At 35.0% G+C, this 22,701-nt stretch overlaps 1 protein-coding gene across 16 annotated transcripts in view; it reads left to right on the top strand.

The window, feature by feature from the left end:
• RALYL (RALY RNA binding protein like) overlaps positions 1-22,701 on the top strand; it is a 632,446-nt gene that overhangs the window by 550,144 nt on the left and 59,601 nt on the right. For all 16 annotated transcript variants that reach the window (XM_040993810.1, XM_040993900.1, XM_040993924.1 and 13 more), the window contains one exon: positions 19,571-19,618. In XM_040993810.1, coding sequence (XP_040849744.1) covers positions 19,571-19,618 — 48 coding nt within the window. The remainder of the gene's footprint in view (positions 1-19,570; positions 19,619-22,701) is intronic.

Genomic DNA, 22,701 nt, shown 5'->3' with positions numbered 1-22,701 from the left:
CTCCATATCATGTGATACTTGCCTGCATTATACAGATACTCTAGATGAATATATGCATGTATATTCTTACCTGTATATCTATTGATCTTATATTTTACATGAAAGTTGCCTTTCAGCAGTGTCATTGGAGAGAATTTTGTGCTTTTGGGATTGATTTATTTCGCTGAACATAATGGTCTTTTAAGTTTGGACCATTTGGTTGAAAATGGTAGAATTTTATTCTTTTTAATAACTGAGTAGTTCTTTAGAGTAGATGTACCACAATTTCTTTACAACTAACTTTTGATGTCTATCTGGGTTGTTTTCATGTCTTTGCCATTGTAGATTGTGCTACTCTCCATACTGAGTTCCATAGTGGTTGTACTAACTTAAACTCCCACTAAAAGTAAAGGAGGGTGCTTTTGTCTCCACATCCATGACAGCAGGTACTGTTAGTAGAGTTCTGAATGTAGGCTAATCCCATTGGGGTTGGTGGAATCTCAATGCAGTTTTTATTTGTATTTCTCTGATAGCTAAGGAGTGTGAGCATTTTTTTCATATGTTCATTTTCTTTGCCCATTTCTTCACAAGGTTGTTTCTTTTGCTATCAATGAGTTTCTGAAGCTCTTTGTAAATCCTGGATATTAGTCCCCTATATATTGTATCATGTGCAAATATTTTCTCCCATTCTGTTGGTTGCTTGTTTTCTTTATTATTCCCTTTACTGTACAGAAGCTTCCTAGATTAATGTAGCCCTATTTGTTTATTTTAGATTTAACTGACTGTGCTTTGGGTGACTTTTCTAAGAAGTCTTTGCCAATGCCTATATCTTGCACAGTGCTTCCTAAATTTTCCTCTGATAATTTGATGTTTTCTGGGTGCAGGAAAAAAACAAAAACCAAAATAAAGGAGGAGCTAACCCAAATAAAGGCCAAAAGAACAATCCTCAGATCAATGAATCAAATACTTGATTCTTTGAGAAAATCAGCAAAATAGATCCCCTACTAGTCTAACTAATCCAAAAAAAGGGAGGGAGAAGATATGCATCAGCAGCAGCAGAGATAGAAAAGAAAGCATAACAGCAGCTATCTTGGACGTCGGCAGGACAAAACAGACCTACCACAAGCAATTATATACTAACAAATCAGAAGACCTAGAAGAAATGGATAGATTTTTGGACACATACAATCTACCAAAATTGAGTCATGAGATAATTAATAACCTAAATGGACCTATAACTAGGACTGGGGTTGAATCAGTAATTAAATCCCTGCCAAAAAAAGAAAAGCCTTGATACAGATGGCTTCACTGCAGAATTCTACGAAATGTTCCATGAAAAACTTACCCCAACCTCCACAAGCTCCTCAAAACAACAGACATAGAGGCCATCCTTCCATACTCTTTCTATGAAACCAATATCACCTAGATACAAAAATCAGATAGAGACACAATAGAGAAAGAGAACTATAGACCAATATCCCTAATGAACATATATCAATCCTCAACCAAATACTGGTCAACAGGATCCAACAATACATCAGAGTAATCATTCACACGAACTAAGTGGGATTTATCCCTGACATGCAGGGATGGTAACATGTGCAAATCAGTAAATGTGAAACACTACATCAACAATTGAAAAACAGTGATCATCCCAAAAGATAGAAGGCATTTGATAAAATCCAACACCACTTCATGCTAAAACCTCTAAACAAGATAGGTATAGAAGGAACGTTCTATAACACATTCAGAACAATTATGGAAAACCAAATTCCAGCCTCATACTAAATGGTGAAAGACAAAAAGTTTTTCCAAGAAGATCTGAAACTAGACAAGGTTGTCCACTTTCAACATTGTTATTCAATATACTATTGAAAGTCCTTGCTTGAACTATTGGACAAGAAAAAGAAACTAAGGAATTCAAATCAGAAATGAGGAATTAAAATTATCCATTTGCAAATGACATGATTCTCTACATAGAAGAACCAAAAAACTCGATCAAGAGACTATTGGGACTCATAAGAAAGTTTGACAGGGTCACAGAATGCAAAATTAACTAATATAGATTGATGGTGCTATTACACAAATAACTCCATGGCTGAGAAAGAACTTGTAAGTACAAGCCCCTTTAAAATGGAGGAGAAGAACCTTAAATATCTTGGAATTAACCTAACCAAAGATGTGGAAGACCTCTATGATGAAAATTACAGATCATTGAAAAAGACATAGAAGCAGACATTAAAAGATTGAGATATTTACCAGGTCCCTGGATTGGCAGGATCAACATCAGCAAAATGTCCTTATTACCAAAAGTAACATACAGTTTCAATGCCATCCTAAGCAAAATCCCAATAACATTCTTCTCAGAAATAGAAAAGAAGATACAAAAGTTTATCTGGAAACACAAGAGACCATGACTAATCAAAGCTATCCTAAAGAATATAAATCAAACTGGATGAATCACATTCCAGACCTCAAGACATACTACAGAGCAGTGATCAACATAAGAGTCCCAATACTAGTACAGAAACAGAGAAGAAGATCAATGGAACAGAAGAGAAACACCAAAATGGAGCCCACAAATGTACAGCCAACTAATCTTTGACAGTAAAACTGAAAATAACTCAGGGAAAAAGTCTGATCTCTTCAACAAATGCTGTTGGGACAATTGGATAGCAGCCTGGAGAGGAAAGCAGGAGGGCCTCCATTTTTCACTTTATACAAAAATCAGCTCCAAATGGGTCAAGGACCTACATCTGCACCCAGAAATAACTGCCCTTTATCAAGTGTTAGGTGTTATACATAGTTATATAGGCTATGCATTCATAAGATTGGCAGTGCAGGTTTAACTACTACAGCACCATGAGAAACATAGGAGTAAGCCATTTTATGTTGCCAAAAGTAAAACATCACTAGATGCTAGGATTTTTTTCAGATACAATTTATATGGGACCACTGTTGTATATGCAGTGTATCATAGACTGAAATATCATTACATAGAATACAGCAGTAATCTGCTATGTGTTGACTGTATACAGGGAAAAGAACATATACTGGCTAGAATTTAAGTAACATATGCAGAAATGCTACATGCAGAGAGTGCTACTAATTTGATTTGAAATAAGATCTTTGATTTCAATGCAGAATCCAATCACTCACTAGAAAGAAGATAGCAAATAATACAGTTTGATTTCACTCACTTAATTACCTTCAAATGACCTCAAATCAAAGAAGACAAGTTAAAGAGAATAAATTTCTTCTTTTTAACTCTTTAAAAGGTAGAAAGGTACTTTAAAATGCCTTTGAACAGTGGAATTTATTAAAAATATGTATTTAAACACACAATTTTTCATGTCCTTAGGTACTTTTTTTAATAATATCCCTTTTTGAAATGCTGTCATACTTCAAGGTAAATTTCCAAATGCATCATATCTAATTATATGAATAATTTTCCTGGCAGTATAAAAATCACTTCTCATAAAGAGTAATCAGGGTACTGATTCACGTACTGCTTGGTGAACCACTCCCGATCCTCATGTAGGTAAAACACACAACATCACTTTTTTGGTAGTAGGAAATTTAAGGTTCATGTATACATGAAAGCATCTTCATAAAAACACAGAGCATGTTGGGAATGGAATATAGCCCACTCTGCATCTTTTGCTTAAAACATCAGTAATTTCGTGCATCTAACACTTCATGCTCTTGTCGGTGTTTCATATTCAGAATTGCAAATCATCACAAATACCTAAATAGCATCAATTATTCAGGAAAATCATCATGTACAAAGAACTTGTTTATTGCTGTGAGAAGCATTGTGACTCCCGTATTTGCATTATCACGGTGCTAGCAAAAGTTTTTAAGTCTCACTTTCCAATTACATTCTGTTCATCCAGCCAAGAATGACTGATCTTTATTTCATCAATCTCAAAATGTGACCTTTTCAACGTTCTTAATGACATTTTCAAAGTACAGAAATACTCTTTGATTCAAATGGATTTTCTACTTAACTCTGCATAACAAATAACTTATTACATTATAATCAATAGCTGCCAAACATCAGCAAATGCTGGGCATCCCTTGCATTCTAAATGCTCATCAAAGGAAAAATGCATGGAGTGGCTATATTTAACATGCCAGATAAGGTAAATATTAAAATAAGTAGTCAATTCTCAAATGTTCATGTTTTTAGAAACCTTATGATTTCCTTTGTGAAATTTTTACCGGATCTCATTCAAAACGTATCATTAGACGCTGCAGGCTACATTCAACTTCAAAATGAAATAATGTGCCTGCGGTTTGATGTAATGGCAGACACCCCTTGTCTGCAGTTTCTCTTAGCTTCAATGAAAAGCTTATAAAAGACGAAACACTTGATGAGACATTTCCTCCATGTCTGGGTAAAATTATCATATCATGCAGGCAGTATTTCAGTGAAGTGTGTGCTACAGCCCAATTGGATACTAAAATTTTGAAAGCTTTTTTAAAAGTGAGACTCTGTAAGGAAGTTATTCTACAGATGTAATGTACATCACACCATGGGCCTTTGATTATTTATATTAATCTTAGTGGATCGTGGCAGACTAAGTACTTCAAATTCCCATGTTTGGTCACAAAGCCACAGATTATGAAACGGTCCAATAAATTAAAACATTATTTCCTCATTTTATTGATTGAATTATTTGATAAACAGTCCACATCAAATGGTCCTTTCTCCATATGTCAACAGTGTTCAAGCCCAGTCCAGGTAGAAGCTGAGAACTGATAATCCAACCTAAGTCTGCCTTGAGAGTGAGTGGCAGGGATTCAACTCCTTGAAGCGTCACCTCACCTGTTTCCTTCTAGGATATACATTAACATAAAACTGCAGTTAGGAGACAGAGACACGCAGCAAACCTAGGGATTCAAACATGGAATGTAGATACCATTATTGCCTTATCACTACTAGACCAAACTCTCCACACACCACAGAAACACATGCACTTTCTCTGTGTTCTTAAGTTGCACAATTTTATTTGAAGATATAGAGAATGGAGTTAATATTTCTACCATTTGTACAATGAACAGTTGTCCAATTGTGAGCAGCAATTCATTATTTGAAGGACACAGTTTGTGTAAAATATCATGTGGTAACGTTAACTGTTCTTCCTAGCGAGGCAAGGATAATTTCCTAAAATGTTAGATTTTTCTTTCATTTTACACACCTTCAGAACATTTGAATGATTTAGTAATTCAGGCATTTACTTTTGATGATTCCAACAAAGGATGGTGCCAAAGTTATTTATACTTAAATATCAAAAACATCGAAGAAACCTCTGAAGTTCACAGTACTTTTGACAGCATTACTGATTGCTTAACATTTAAATCTCCTACATACAAATTAGAAGATGAAATTCAGAAGTGATGGCCTGGCATGGTAGCCTAGTGGCTAAAGTCCTCAACTTGTATGCACCGGGTCCCCATGTGGTCACTGATTCATGTCCTCGCTACTCCCGGCTTTGGATCAGCTCAGCTCCAGCTTTTGTGGCCATGTGGGGAGTGAATCAGTGGATGAAAGATCTTTCTGCATCTCCTTCTCTCTGTAAATCTGCCTTTCCAATACAAATATATAAATATTTAAAAAAAAAAAACCCAGAAGTGGATGTTACCAGTCTTAGTCTTTATTTTCAGAATTTTTATTTTTATTTCTGGGTATCATTTCAATTACATTTTAGTGGAATTTATTCAGTGGAAATTGTGTCAAATGATATAGGTAGATACAAAACAAGATCCAAAGATGGACTAGAAAAGCACAGTTCACAATGGCTTCAATAAAACAGGGCTGGTCAATGTTTCCTTTTTTTTACCAGTTCATGACAACTATAAATAGTAAGAGAAGCTTTAGAGGCATTCACTAGGCCTAGCAATTATGATGCTCATATTCCACTCCCGAATTCTATTCCAGATACCACTTCTTACTAAGCCTGAGAGGTAGCAGTGATATCTCATTTAAATAATGAGTTTCCTACTCTCTAATTGGGAGAAGTGAATTGAATTATTGACTCCTGGCTTCAGCCCAACTCAGCTCTGGCTTTTGGGAAGGAGGCTTTTCTGGGGAGTAAACAGGCAGATGAAAATTCACTCTCTCTTGCATGTGCTCTCTCTCTTTCTCTCTCCCTCTCCTCTCTCGCTCCCCTCCCTATCTCTCTTCTCCTCTCTCTACCCCATAAAATTAAAAATTTAAGGGTGAAGATTTTGCATTTTCTATAGAATTTTGACACTTGCAATAATATATAGAGTTTTGTACAAAGATATCAGACTCTGTTGGACTGAGTCTGATATTTTAAACAAAAAAACCTTGTTTTATTTTCAAGAAGTCTTCACACATATTCCGACCCATTAACATTAAAACACTGTCAACAGAAGTGTACCTAATTTCTGCATGAAGCTTATCTACAGCGTTATTGCTTGATAAAGTGCTTCACAGCTCTCTTAGCACTTTAGAACACTAAACAGTACTTCACACTACAAAAATACCAAAAAAAAAAAAAAGGACAAAGGCAAATATCAATGGTGAATTACATGGTACTGCATACATCAGGACAGATGTTTACAGCGTGAGCACCTCCTGAAGAAGCAGGCACTATTACTTTGCTCCTCTTCATCTGGGAACGCGGGCACCAGATGATTCAAGATTTCCCGCTTCTTCTCACGTGTTTAAATGACTGAGGGAGCCCTACCAGTACTGAATTTATCCTTTATAAATAATTTTGGAAATTCACAAATATAGAGTCCACCAATAACAAATGTCAGAAGTGAACCAATGGTGTATTTTCATAAAACCTTAGGCTGAAGTGCAGCTGTAAGGTAAGTAGAGCACTGATAAGTTCGTTGAGTGGAGTCAGTTCTTGTCTTCATGTAAGAAAGAATTCAGACTTACAGTGGTAAGCAGGAGTCAAGGTTTCCTGAGCTAGGGCACATATCAGAACCACTGGCCCCTCTCTGGACCTGACAGAGTTAACGTTTAGTCTCAGATTTCCAAGTGCATAGGGTCTAGTTCTCAGCCTTTCTGCTTTTCTTCCATTCTTTTGGATAAAGAATCTGCTTAATGTGAATTATATAAAGTCACTCCAAGGCTTTTACTACCCAGTGTTATGTGGCTGAGTAGCCTACCTGATGCTGGGCAAAAGCAATCCCCTTGGGAAAAGCTAGGACCTCAGAGCTATTGGGGTATAAACAGGACTTCTGTGGTGAATGATACTGGACTGCTTCTGAGCTATGCTCCCAAATCGATTACATTCCTCTTCAACAAACTACAGTTTCCAGGTGTATGACAGTTAGGCTCATTTCTAACTCCCCAACAATTTAAGCTACTAACCAGTACCCCTTCACTGTTTCATCTGTCTAGCCATGCCCAACCCCCATTGCCTTCCCTTGCATCGTTATGTGTGTTTAAATTGTGCACCCCAAAGTTGCTCTAACTCTGGTGGTGGAGGGGAGATGAAAGGGTGTAACTCAGTAAGACAGCTTTAAAATAAATCAAACTTGGGAAAAGGGCATATACTTTCACAAGCTCATCATCACTCTCTAGACCAAGTATTACTAAAGTTCTGGCTTTGGTTTCCTTTACGTTTCTGAGTCTAGCCTTTGGTCGGTAAATCGTCTCTCATGGGCTTATTTATCACAATAGGCACCAGCTGTATTTCCAGAAATCTAATAATTCGTAAACCCTTTCTTAGAAATCTAACACAGAGGACTAGAATTGGGAGCAGTAGGTAAAGGCAATGCTTTTACACCACATACGTCGTCACTGCTCTACTTCCGATCCAGCTTCCTTCATGTGGCCTAGGGAATGCAGCAGAAGATGGCTCATGTTCCTGGGCCCTTGCACCCATGTGGAAGAGCTGGATAAAGATTCTGGCTCTACTGACTTTGAGCTGATTCAACCCTGGTCATTGGGACCATGTGGTATTGAACTAGCAGATATAAAATCTTCCTTTCTCTCTGGAACTCTCACTTTAAAATAAGTTCATATTAAAGAAGAAGGAGGAGGAAGAGGAAAAGAAATCTTATACACTTTATTTAATCAGAGTCTTTGAACAAAATGAGTAAAATGGGTCTAACAAAAAGCAGAAGCAAATATGCAGGTGTACAAAGAGGTATTGGAATGATGGCCTTGAGAGAGCAAGCTGGGTAACAATAGGACAAAAGAGCTCCAGAAACAATGACAAAAATGAGGCATTATAAATGCTAAAAAAAAAAACAACAACAATAATTTGTTCCCAAAAATGGAATCATTGCACTGTATTTTCTTTAACTGTAAATTATATTCAATGTCATAATAATCAAAACAATATTGCCTTAACAAAAGCAGAAAATAATTATGAAGAACCAAAGCTTTTGCAAAACACCTTTGTTATCAATAAACAGAGCAATAGTCTGAAAGTTTCAAAAAACTCATTCTTCTAAGTAAGATTTAATTATGTAAGCTTTAGAATGTTTACAGAATGCATATTTCTTTACCATAATCTTGCTGAGTAATATCCCAAATACGTGGGAGGTATTGTTGTAGAACCCCAAAACTGGGCCACTCACCCATTGCTCAGAGGAAGTTTAAAAAAGAAAAATAATTTTCAAGGAAAAGAACTATAACACACAAAAAAATCTATTTCTCTATGTCATTTCCATTTCTACTTCTAAGTATAGAAAGACATCACCATAAAATATGTTGCACTACCAAACCCACACAAAATTTTATGAGTACTAACTTGATTTTGTCTATGCATATGTAGCTACTTTCCTGAACAGTTCACTTTCCAAAATTCTTTTTTTCTCATTTTAAAATTATTATTACCATTTTATGGTACAGTTCCATAGGCCTTGGGATTTCCCTTATCCCCTCCCCAATTTCCCTCCCACTCCCCACTGATTATCCTTATAGTACAACAATAGTATAATTCCTCATAAACAGTCATAAGTCCATCATTGCGAACCTGGCCAATAGCAGAGCCAGCATCCTATTGTCAAGGTACAATAAACAGTTTCATTGGGAGTCCATCTTTGATCTGGAAGTAGAGATGTTTACTGCATTGTATCCTCATATCTGGATATGACCATCTCTGTCACTACTCATCTTCTCTGAATTCTTTTTATTACAAACTCATATTACATTGAACACATGTTACCTAATGTATGTATTTAGTGTGTTTATATATGTATACTCATATAAATATGTGTATGTATATATACTGATATATAAATTTATACTTATATATAAATGTATATTTACATTTGTATTAAAAATATAATTGTATATGTTGGTTTGGATCCAGAATCCTAAAGATTATTATAATCTACAACTATACATTTAACAATCACTTTACTATGTTCTTTAAACTGAGAACTTCATAAAAGGGGCAAATAACTTATTAAAAATTACTATTAATGCTCAAAATACAGGTGAAGATACAAAGTTCTTCAAGTGCTAATATGAGAGACACCATCTCTTCTCTGCATGTGTAATTAGAGGGTAAGAATTGGCATATTAAATTGGAAGAGGGAGTGAGGAATCATGAAATAAACCATTTTTATAGAAAAAGATCATGAGAGCCAAAGAATGCAAAACCAAATCAATGGGAACTCAATATGACATTTTGGCTTCTGTGTTATTTGCAGAAAGCTCCCATCTTAGATAATACATGTTTACTACGATACGGATTTGTAATGAAAAGAATAATACAGACATACAGGAATAACTAGATATTTTTCACACATGAGCAATTCAAAAATACCAAGTACATGTCTATAATGAAGGGATATGATGAAGTTTAGTAGATGAGTATATTTTCAAAATTTAATGTAATTTAGTAAAAATAAGATATATTCTTACAAATCTTAACTTATTTTATAATTTCATAAATTAGTATTTTCCACCTTTTCAGTTCAGCTTATTTATGCTATGAAGGAAAGTTCAGTTTTTGGCGGGACTCAAATTTATCACACTGCCTTCCCCCCAATGATTTCCCCTATATTATTACAACAGCATAGTTCTCCAGCAACAGTCATAGATGTTATATTTTAATGATATACTAGGTAATGTGTGAATTCTCTTCAGTGTGAAATCTCTAACAGACCATTTTCAGACTCCCTGGGTGCTGTATGTGCTCATTTATGTGCAATCTGAAACCATACAATGTCTTATCAAAGTATTTTCCATTGTGTGATTGTATCCCATCCTCACATTGCTGGAAGTGGAAGGCACTTGGAACTCACTTTTGTATTTTTTGCTGAATTTAGTATTGACAATCTTCCTGTAATTACATCTTAAAACTCTTCTAACTTTCCAAGCCACAATGAGTAAATTTAATTGCACCTTCACTCGACAACCTTTGAAATATGTCAACTGTTCTCTGCCTTCTTTCCCAAAGACACTCTTCCCTAGAGAAAATACCCTTACTTAATCCAACCATTTACCTCCTTTTCGTAAAGACACTGCATTTCTTTTACTGTAGACTAAGAATTCACAGGCTCTGTGATATTGTTCGTACTCATGACTCATATTGAATTTTCAACTCAGAGAAGCCTATAAGAATTTCTTACATCAGTAGCTGACAACCATAACCAATATAGTTTATACTATGTACTTTGGTCATTATTTAATTCACAAAATCAAGGGAAAATTATGAACTCAGAGAAATTATCTTCAATAATTTAAGATAATTGAAGCACCTGGAACAGTTGTTGACAAACACAAACTGCTAACATTGTTGCATTTCACTGTTACTGTCATCATTTTTTATATCATTCTCAACCATTTTTTATAAAGAACAGGTATATTTTATATAGGTATATTTTATAAAGAACTGATATAGTTTATAAAGAACTGATATATTTTCCCACATGGAAAAGTTTTAGAAATATTATTATAAATTAAATATAATGATAAAATTATCAAGTGCATAAGCTACCAAAAATATTTATTTATGAATGAATCCCTTACACCCTTTGGCTACATGCATGATGTAGCCATTCTCAAAAATAAGGAAAACAAAAATGCTAAAGCTGTGTAGTGTCAGTCAAGGTGCAGCGAAGAAATCAGGAAAAGATAGCACCAGCAGTCTCAGAAGCAAAACTTTAATAGAAAATAGTATTAACCAGTGAAAGATGATAAAATTATTTAAAAGGATGAGAGACTGCAAAAGAAAATTGGAATGAAAAATACGGAGAGCTACTATCTCTGCAGAGAGCGTACTTAGGGAACTTGAGTTTTCTACCGAAAGGCTGAGAGTTACCTCTCAACGATAAGAGTGTTACTGCAGCCGACTGAAAGGCAAAGAAGTATGTTGAGATTTTGACAACTTGAGGTGATAAGCGGGAAGCCTCCTGCTGCAGCAGCAGTAATTATTAATAATAATAACTACACCTTCCTGCAGGTGTGCTCCAGTGACCTCTGTTGATTGATCCTAAGTTACAGCCAAGTAACCAAGCTGAAATGTGTTCAGGATGCAGTTTGAGTATTACAAAACAAGGACCAAAATAGGACCAAGTTACAGCTGAGGTGCAATAATTTGATAAACACTTAAAGGCCTAACCTAACATGGCAACTTAATGATCTCTGCTTCATAGTAACGATATTTAGATGTCCAAAAATTCTGATACAATTATTTTGGTTTTTTTTTACAAAAATAAGTGTTGTAGCACGAACTATCATTATCACTATCACTATCATTAACGAAAAGCACAGTGAATGGAATAAAAATTCAATAAACTTAATCATTAGGAAAGATGTAGACTTCAGTTAGGACTTTACGAATAGACACATTTACAATAGAAAGAAGATACAGTACATGTGGATGGTTGGAGAACAAAGCAGGAACCATGCCTTTGAACTAATGCATAACATTGTATAGACGTACATGATGGCATAGTCAGAAAATAAGGAGAGGTCAGGTGCTGAGAAATGCAAAAAGATTTTAAAAACAGATTGAATGTGAAACAATGTTGGAGGAAGGAGCTATATTTTAAAGAATTCTGAAGGTTAAGGAATCTGAAAATTACCTTCTAAGCCATGGGAAGTAATTGAAGGGTTCTTCTGCTTACTGTTGCTGTATTATTATTATTATTATTATTACCATTATTATTATTATTTGAAAAAGTTAATATTTTCAAGCCAGTACCAACATACATAAAACTTACAAGTTGTGGAAATATTTGGGACCAGGAATTGATATTTGGATACATTTTCACTGGTCTCTAGACCAGAACCTCAAAATAGCTGTATTTTAGTTCCCTTGTTTTCACATTTATGCTTCTCTTACTCTCTGAATTAAAATCCTCATTCCAATTGTAACCTTATAAAGTAATCAAGAGTTGCAGGGGAATATTTAATCTAGATCAGAATAGAGAAGTGAAAGCTAGACAAGTCCTGGGATGTATAGAGAAGGCTATCAGATATTAACACTGACAATGATACTCCAAACCAGCATCTCTGCGTTAGACAGAATATAGAAAAATAAAATTATTTCCTTTCCTCTTCTTTCATTTCCAGAATGCACTCTTCATACATCCTTTAAAGAAATCATCTTTTAATGTGTGGAACATCAAGATGAAATTTAAAGATCACAATTTGTAAATGAATTTGATGAATACTGTCAGTCTTCAATTTCTTAGGTTTTTTTTTCTCAAAATGCAAATCCTGGTCCACAATTAGTTAGGAATTTTATGAATATGTCGTAATCCTTTAAATTTTCAGTTTTCAGTTTACCTCCTCTCCTGTTCTTAAGGTCCAAGTTCTAAATGAGTAAGTGAAGTTTTTTTTTTTTAATGAAATTTAAACTACGAGGATTACTTCCCAATTTTTGAATTTTGAAATGTGTGCGCATAAGCACATAAATGTACCTGTAGTCAAGTTTATATATGTTTGCTAGAGTAAAATTGGAGCAGACTTGTGTATGTAGACTATCTCGGTCAAATTGGGAAAAAAAAAATCTATTAAATTTTGACAGTGGGAAAATTACAGAACATCATGAGAAGTTAGGCACAGGCTCCTGTGTGGACCTCTAAGGATGTTTTTTGATTTCAGTTTAACCATGGAGAAGTGTGCCCTGGAAATTCAGTCAGGTAGCCTACATTATCTATTCCACGCTTATAAGTTGCAAATTAATCGTAGGTATTCTGAAAAACAGTGGAGCTACAAGGAGAGAATGACCTTCACACAACAGTGTGTCATATTTGTTCCAAATTTTTTTCTACTGCCAATCTGCTTTATTCCCTAAAAGAACCTGACTTCTTAACATTCACTTGTCAAACCCTACCCATTTGGAATTCCATTTAAAGACTCTGATTCTCTGGGCCTGGCGCAGTTACCTAGTGGTTAAAGTTCTCACCTTGCACATGTTGAGATCCCATATGGGTGCCAGTTCTAATCCCAGTGGCCCCCATCCCCTTCCAGTTCCCTGCTTGTGTCTTGGGAAAGCAGTGGAGAATGGCCCAAAGCCTTGGGCTACTACACTCCTGTGGGAGACCTGGAGGAGGCTGCTGGATCCTCGCTTCAGATTGGCACAGCTCCAGCCAATTCATTTGGGGAGTGAATCAGCAGACAGAAGAGCTTCCTCCTCTCTGTATATCTGACTTTCCAATAAAAAAATAAATAAATCTTTTTTAAAAAATCTCTGATTCTCATCTCCCATCAACTGCGTCTTATTTCTTCTTCCTATACACTCTCAAAAGACTGTTGGCAGTTGCTATTTCTGTTTTGAAATACATATTGAATTTTCTTCAGATCATTGCCATATGTGTCTTTGTCTAATCCTTTATGCTTGTATTGACATTCCTTATGGTTAGAACCATGTTTTACTGATACCGCTATCCGCAACTCCCAGTACTGCACCTTAAAATAAGTGCGCAGAATTGATTAATCATTCCTTGAATTAAAGAAGCCAGATACAATAGGGAAGGCTCTAGTAATCATGATTATTGGCAGAATGTCTGCTAAGAAACCATTAAAATATTCCCTGCTTGTGTTAGTGAGCTTATTGGTATTCTTCAAATTATATTTTAATGAAGTTTGGTCAAAGAAAATGAAATAAGTATGTTGTATATTAGTCTACTCACATTAAGCAAGTTTTATGAATCCAAAGGGATTAGATAAAACGTATATATTATAAAATCCAATGAGTTATGATTTCTTTTTCTCTAAATGAAAAACTTTAGATGAAATTCTAAGAAAGTTACTCAGTCCTCGTTTAATCTTTCATAATACGAGAAACATGGGATGTACAACTGTGAACAACCACTTTAACAACCAGATAATTCGACCCTTTTTAAATGAATCTGAGCAACTACATAAAGGTATGTTGAAAAGCAGAACAAAAGTACATAGTTGGGTATATTTTAATAAGCTGTGCACAATTTTAAAAGCAAGACGCATTGTTAGATTTAAGGAGGTGTGTCCTTTGAAAAATAATCATGCAATTTTGTGTTCTTGTAGGATATTTTTTCTGCATCTTTTAATAGAGCCTAGAGAAATCTAATTAATAAGTGAAGACTCGTATTTTAAAGAAAATATACCACAATGCAAAATAAAACATATAAAATAAATTGTTTATGCTAAATATTTAAAATAATGATTTTATTTTCCTGGAAAATGTACTGCCTCCCAAAGGCACCAAACAGGAAAAACAAAAGCACTGGCATTTTTTTAACTGTAGTAGGATACATGGACTACATAATACACCTCAATATGATACCTAGCAATGTCATTCTGTACAACTAACTTTAAATAGTGATTTATACAGAAAGAAAAAAAAGGGACTTTTTTCCAGATCTGAAAAGGGGAAAGCATTGAAAGGAGGGAATATCTTTATTTGCATTTCAGGTGTTTTCTCTGATATAAAACAGTTCTTAGGCAAACTACAAAATAAAGAAATGTAAGTTGCCAAGTACATATACACTCTCATAGCAGAACAGTGTAATGAAGACCAGCGTATTGGATGGCAAAGTTACATTACAGTATGCATCTTTACTCCCAAAGAAAGAAAGATGCCCATAATGAAACAGAAATTTATACCTAAATGTCTAAACCTATACCTAAAAGGCGGTACCAGTATAAAAAAATAATAATAAAAAGGATGGAACAGGTAGATGAGTGCCAAGGGCATCAGGAAAGCTAGCTGACTTGAATCATACTGGCCCCAGAGTGACCTTTGCTTGAATATTTTTGTCTTTCTTCAAAATGTAGCTTGAGTTTTGCAGCTTATGACCTGACCCAGCTACCGCCATGATAGTTCTGCTTTAAGCAGTCTGACTTGACTACTAAGTCTGTTTGTGCATTTCACCTTCAACCTTGACAGGCAAAATTGAGCTCATGATGACAAGCAATAGGACACAAAGATCAAATAATTTAGGATAATTGCCTTTAACAAGTTCTTGTATATACATCAGAGCAGACAGTATTAAACGAAAAAAATAATTTTAAAAGCAGATTGAATAGGATAACAATTTAAGGAACAACTGAAAAAAACACTTTTTTTTCCTCACTTTCACATTTCCCAAAGGTTGCCGCTTATTGCAGAAGTTCCCAATGGAACTCAATGCTGTCATCCATATTAATAACATCTTTAGTTGGTCAGTGTGCCTTATTTCCTTGTACAATTAAGCTATACCGTAAGCCACAATATAAAAAAAAGAGCAGAAAAATCTAAGTGACATCTAAAAATGCTGGAAAACTTCATTATAGCAAAATCTTGTCTCATTTATTTATAGCCATTCAAAGCGTCTAATACAACTGGCTCTGCATCATGTACCTGCTAAATATGAAATAACTTCAAAAGGTTCATGGAAATACATATTATGAAAAGCTGTTCTTTTTATTTCAAGCTTGTTTTGCACCAAAATAAATTTATTTTTTAAGTTCCATTTCCCATGAATTATTTGAGGTACCCTTGAGTATCCAGTGTAATAATAACTTCCCAACACAATTTATTATTATTACTGTGGTGACTGGTGTTATTAAACTTCTGGTTGCTAGGTATAATCAGGAAAGCAAAACTGGGAAATGAAGACCTAAAGTGTTTTGGGACCCAGGGACTTTACAAAGAGACAAGAGAGGTACTATAATTAACTCTTGTCATCATCTTGGTCACAAATCTTAAAGCTACTCTTTTTAATAACTCATAAAAATTATATACCCTAAATCAATGAGGTTATTAACCTTACTTAAATCAACAAATTGCTGGAGAAACATGACACAGAAGGAAAAAAATGAAGACTCTATAGTCAGAGAAACCTCAATCTAAACCCCCACTCTGGAAGCATCTATTGAATGTGTTCAAGTTGCTAAATCCTGTGCTTTAGCAGGTGGGTCAGCACGTGGTCCCCATTTGTAAATGAGGTTCAGAAGGTTTAATCAGATGCTTTAATGTCATATCAGGTGAGCTGCCAGCTGGGGAATATACTTAGAGCTAGTTGATTCTGAATGTCCCTGTATACATCTGTCCTAACATCTGTCTCTGTGTTTTCCCTGGACCTTCAAGTTCAAGAATCCATGAGATCAGCCTCCAATTTCTCTGTCGTGCATTTACTCCTAAAGAAAAATCTAATTTAAAAAAAAAAAAAGACATTTTATTTTCATTGGAAAGTCAGATCCTCAGAGAGGAGACAGAAAGATCTTTCATCTACTAGTTCTCTTCCCAAGTGACCAAACTGTCCCAAACTGAACAAATTTATAAACCAGGAGCATTCCCCAGGTCTCCCACAAAGGTGCAGGGTTCCAGCGCCCTGGGACATCTTCTACTGCTCTCGCAGGCCACAAGCAGGGAGCTACGTAGGAAGTGGTGCAGCTGGGGCACAACCAGCACCCACATGAGAAGCCAGTGCATACAAGGCAATGCTCCAGCCACTAGGCCATCGCCCCTGGCCCCATAAACCTCAAACTTTTTAACAGCATTATTACCCTCGGTGTTTTCATAACTTCCATGTGTATTTCACCAGCTAAATCTACTCCTTGGGGTTTCCCTCAGTTACCCAGTATCCATTACTCTTGAAAGGGATTCATTGACTGATCATGAACACCTAAATGCTAACATATCCGAAATTAATCATACATTTTTTTTTCCTGAAATCTCTTCTGCTCAAGCTTTCCTAGCTCAACAAAGGGTTACATAATTTTCAAGTTTCTCAAGCCAAAACAGCTTTAAGTTTTCTTGAGGCTTGTATCCATCTGCATCACTCCATCTTATCTGCCGTGGTGTGTACTCTGGGATACTGTCACGTCTTCTCTGAGTGATGGCAGTAGCTTTTTTGCTGATTAGGGTATCAAAGTGTTCCCTAATTCCTGCTCTTGCACCTCCTGTTCTCTGACCCTTTCTTCTCTGGGTCATTCTAAGATCTTGTTCTTCAAGCCTCCGGTTGTTACCTTCTCAGAGGAATTCAGCCCTCACTAAACTCTTAATACTTTCATTCAATCCTTTTTTGATCCACTCTTTTTTCCATTTACTTATTGTTTTAAGTAATGTGCTTACTTATTACCTCAGTTTCCACATGTACCACTGACTAAAATTACACTAGGAAAAGTAAACAGGCAATGAAGACTTTATTTCAGTCTATTTCATGGAGGATAGAAGTAAAAACACAATATTCCCACTGAAACAGAACATGAGAAACATTTTAGTGGTTGGAATTAGGTCATAGAAATGGGGGAAGTTGGTCAGTGAGGTTAGGGTATCAATTGGTGCTTGTCTAAGTTAGGCTGCAACACAGTGACTGATATACTTCTTGTTTTAATTGATAAATAACAGTCATACATATTTCTGGGGTGCTTTGTGATATTGAATACATGTATGTACATGTATATAAGGTGTGATGACCAAATCAGAATAGCAAGCATTTCTATCACATAATTTCTCATTTCGTCTTGATGAAAACATTCAAGCTTATCAACTATCATGCCCTACTGTAACATAAAATTCTAGAACTTTTCTTTCTTGACATATTTAGCAGTTGTAAAAGTATATCTCATAGAAGTAGATAATAGAATTGTAATTCTTAGAAATGGGAAGGGTAAGAAAAGGAAGAGACAGGCTGAGCTGGGTTAACAAGAGATATTTTTCTTGATGGTTCTGTGTCAAAGGGATGAGGTCCATAAGGGACACATTTCTGTAAGTTCACTTTCCAAATGCCAGCAATGGGTGGGCAGGATCAAACTGAAACCAGGAGCCTGTCACTCAGTCAACTCAATCCACATCTGCCCTGTGGATCGCAAAACTGCAAATGTTTTAGCCATTGCTTCTCTGCTTTTAAAAGAAATAAAATTCTGATTTGTGCCACAACATAGATTAACCTCAAAATGACTGTGTTAAGCAAATTATCCTGACAAGTTATGACAAAATTTGATTGTATGATTTGTAATGATAATAATTATATGACTTGTGGGTTACCTAGAATAGGTGAGTTCACAGAAACAGAAAGTAGAACAAGTGCCGCAGCAGCTTGTGGATGGGGAATGTGCAGTTATTGTGCAATGAGAGTTTCCATTTGACATGCTGAACAAGTTCATGAACTCTATAATAATGATACTTTCACACCATTTAAATGCTGTTATGCAACTGAAGAATATCCTTAACAATGGTTACCATTGTAAATATCGCTCCATGTATATTTTTCTACAATAAAAATGCAGAACCATGAGCAAAACACCACTTGAGGTATGCTGTTTAGCAGAGGATTGAAATTTTTTTCAGGTTTGAGGCTTGCAAAGGCCTTTAGAAAACAGTGACAGATACGGTTTCAGATTGCTGTTATAATATTTGCTCTGTCACTGACTAGTAATTCCAATATGAAAAAATAACTTTGGATCTTTTGCACCTTATTTTTTTTCAGTAACATTGGCTAAAAAAAAGAATTTTTTTGATGTCTAGAATTAACATGCATATAGAACATTTAAAAAGCAAAAAACACTATGCAGGTACGCTATAACAACTTGTGTCATATATTTCTTTATAAAGCTTAGTCATGAAAATCTTCCTAGTGAAATGCATTTATTAATTCCTATTTAAATTCTCTAAAATATTATTGTGAATATGACTAATCCTGGTACTGCTGATTTTTGGTTATTGGTGTTCGGTTATTTAAAATATTGAATTTACAGCTTTTAGATTGTTAAAAACTGGAAGAAATTACATCGTTATTTACCATTTCTCTAATAGGTGGGTCATTAAATATTCCCACTTATTTAATGTTGAAGTTTCATTGTTTAGCCTCATTGTACATACATTAGTAAGAAGAGATGACCATATCTTAGGAAGATGCGTCAACTATATGTAATATTTTATCTAGGTAAAGAAAATAGACTTCATTGGTATTTAGTTATTGTTGTGAAACTATTTTATTATCTGCTTTCACAAATCTGTCTCTGCATTGTCAAGCATGAAGTAATAATTGACAGGACATTATATTAAATTATGTATTATTTTGTAGAGTTTTTCAGATACATAATTACACAAGAAACAAGTATTCAGATAATAGAGTAATTTTTCCTGCTATAATATCATAAATTAATAGTAAAATTGATAAGGTTAATATAAATGCCAACTAATTATTTTGTTTTTCTCCTTAGTGGATATGTCTTTGACTATGATTACTACAGAGATGATTTCTACAATCGGTAGGTGATTTTTCTATCCTGATTTCTTAAAGGCTTTGTCTTTACCTACTTTTGTATTTCACTTATGGGTGTGTTTTACTTAGGTGCTACAACAACATCTTTTAGTTAAAAATAAAAGCAGCAATTCCCAAAAAAGCATAAAATAGATTTCTCTGTTTTCATTATACTTACAAAATATTGGCAGGGCGCTATGGCTCACTGGCTAAATTCTCTCCTTGCAAGAGCCGGGATCTCATATGAGTGCTGGTTGGTGTGGATACTCCACTTCCCACCCAGCTCCCTGCTTATGGCTATGCAGTAGAGGACAGCCCAAAGCCTTGGGATCCTATACCCTCATGTGAGACCCAGAAGAAGCTCCTGGCTCCTGGATTTGCATCAGCTCAGCTCTGACCATTAGGGCCACTTGGGGAGTGAATCAGCTGAGAAAGATCTTTTTCTCCACCTTTCCTTCTCTCTGTAAATATGCTTTTCCAATGAAAATACAATGAAAATAAGTAAATCCTAAAGAAACAAAAACAAAAGAAATATAATGGATGGTGAGGTTTGAAAGCTTTGGATAGGTTTAAAGCCAGAATTTTACTTCTAATAGTTTGATAATGTTCCAAAGATTCAGTTAACTAACTGAATTATCCAGGTCTGCTGTTGATTTAGAATTTTTTCAAAATTTAGGATTTTGTAAAAATTGAAAATGACTAACCAATACTCTTAAACAGGAAGTAATAGAAAAAGGTAATTGAAAACTGAAAATAAAATATAGGGGTTCAGTGAAAAATTAAAATTCATTTATTATATGTCCAGATTTCCATTTTCTGTAAATTTTTGAATAGCCCTCACATACCCATTTTATAACATGTCAAAATGCTGCACAGTTATAAAGTTTATTCACATTTACAGACTGCTTCTTCTTTGTTCAATACTGTGGTGGCCAGACAATCTCAAATATAGAAAATGTTGTCAATATTCAATTAGAAAATAAAATACTGTCTCAAGACTTTTAAAATGTTTTATCAAAACATCAAAAACTTTTTTTTCTATCTTTCCTATAAACACATAGGAGATTAGAGGAAAGGTAATGGCTATGTTTAGTACAGCATAATTTAAAATAACAAAATATTGAAAATCAATGTGTTTTATTTCTTCGTAAAAAAAAAAAAATCAAAAATAGCCCGGACAATGTGTACCTTCCTACCATTATGTGTCTCAGGATATGGAGCAAATATCTTTTTCCTCCTTGATGGATTATCATTTTCTTGGATAAGCTTGGAGCCGCCTCAGCTTTTAATCCATTATGTAAACTATCTCTATGAGTTCTTTTAATGTGCAGTTCCTTTTCAGTTCACGTCCTCTCCATAGCCTCACCCCCTTTCCACACATCTACATTCTTGGCTCCATATCTAAGTGTCTTTAACATTGAGCTGTCAACATCCACTCTGCCAGCTCTCTAATTTTGTTTACACATCATTTTAAATCAGTATTACAATTTTCCAATTCTTGCCTCTGGTTTGACTTTGTTAACTAGTTATTTTTTGTTTCTCTCATTTTTCTAAAATGCCACATGGTTTATCATTGTGAGACTACATGATTTTTGTCTTACTTGTGAACTGAATAGTGGATGAAAAGTGACCAGTCACTGTATTCAACCTACTGCATTAAGCAACTTACTTCAAAATTATCCCTTTACGACAAAAATCTACCTTAAGAATCTTACCCTCAATTCATTTTATAATATTTGAAAATATGCTATGTTAACATGAACTACCTAATTGAGAATCAATTGTCATTGTTAAAATTCTGCAAATTAACTGCTAACATAACATTTAGTCTTTATAATACATTTTCTACTTTCCTTTTTCAAGCTGCAGAATATTACGCTAATTACTATTAATAAACTTTCTAATTAATAGCTATTATCTTGTAATTTATAAATATGACATTGCTGTATCAACTTTTAACTATTTAATATTATACGGCTCCTTATAAATTTAAAACTTTTATAACTGCAGAATTGTTAGGGTCAGCATTGCAGTATAGTAGGTAAATCCACTGCCTGCAAGATTGGTTTCCCATATGATTACTAGTTCGTGTCCCTACTGTTCCACTTCTTAGCCAGCTCCCTGTTAATGGACTTGGAAAAGCAGCAACAGATGGTCCAAGTTCCTTTCCCCCAATGTGGGAGACCCTAAGCTCCTGGTCCTGGCCTCAGCCTGGCAGCCGGACTCAATTCCAGTCATTAGAGTCATTTGGGAGAGTGAACCAGTGAATGACAATATCTCTCTTTGTCCCTCTCTAATTCTACCTTTTAATTAGATAAGTAATTAACTAACAGTAATTTGGAAATATTTGCTAGAAGGTAGGCGATCCAAGTTCAGGCAGTTTTTTCTACTTACTCATCTTTAAAATGAAGTCAAGACATGTGTAGTAGATATTAGGAATTTAAATACAGACTTTTTTTTTCCAGTGGGAAAAGCACTGTGATGAATAAACTGGTTAATGGATCTAAATTTGTACACTAACAATCTAATTGTAAATATTTGCCATTAGATATTACAATCAGATCAAATATTTTTAAGCCAACTGGGATATTAGTTTACTTAATGAGCCTGTTATACTGAACACCCAGAACCTGAGGAAATGCTTCTGCTAAAAATACTTGCCTTTCATCTCAAGCAGCAGCTTCTTCACTGGGAGATAGTCAATCGCCATATTTTATTTCCGTGGAAGCTTTGGGGCACGGTAGCTCTCAGAAGTTGTAGTCATATTTTGGCTCACTGACTCCAGGTGCTCTTTGAATTCAACTTATGTAAACCTTGTTTTGTGATTGAAATGAGGGGCAGGTTTAGCTGACCCTTTCGATTTTCAAGTCCCTGGTAGTGAGGATGGTATTCATGACCATTTCCGGAACCTTCTGCTATACTATTTGAAATAAACTACAAAGTGCTGACACCACCTGTTTTATCCTTGCAACTCTTTACCTCTAACGGACCTTGCTTATGGGTGAAAGATGAAACCTCTTTTGAACTCTGTTTCATTTCATTTCTTCTCCTTTCCAGACATCTTTTGTTTTCCCCACTAACATATTTCTA

This window comes from Ochotona curzoniae, unplaced genomic scaffold (genome assembly GCF_017591425.1).
Source record: "Ochotona curzoniae isolate NIBS_2020 unplaced genomic scaffold, NIBS_Ocur_1.0 contig_1071, whole genome shotgun sequence".
Classification (NCBI taxonomy): Eukaryota; Metazoa; Chordata; class Mammalia; order Lagomorpha; family Ochotonidae; genus Ochotona; species Ochotona curzoniae.
This window is presented reverse-complemented; position numbering and strand designations above follow the sequence as displayed.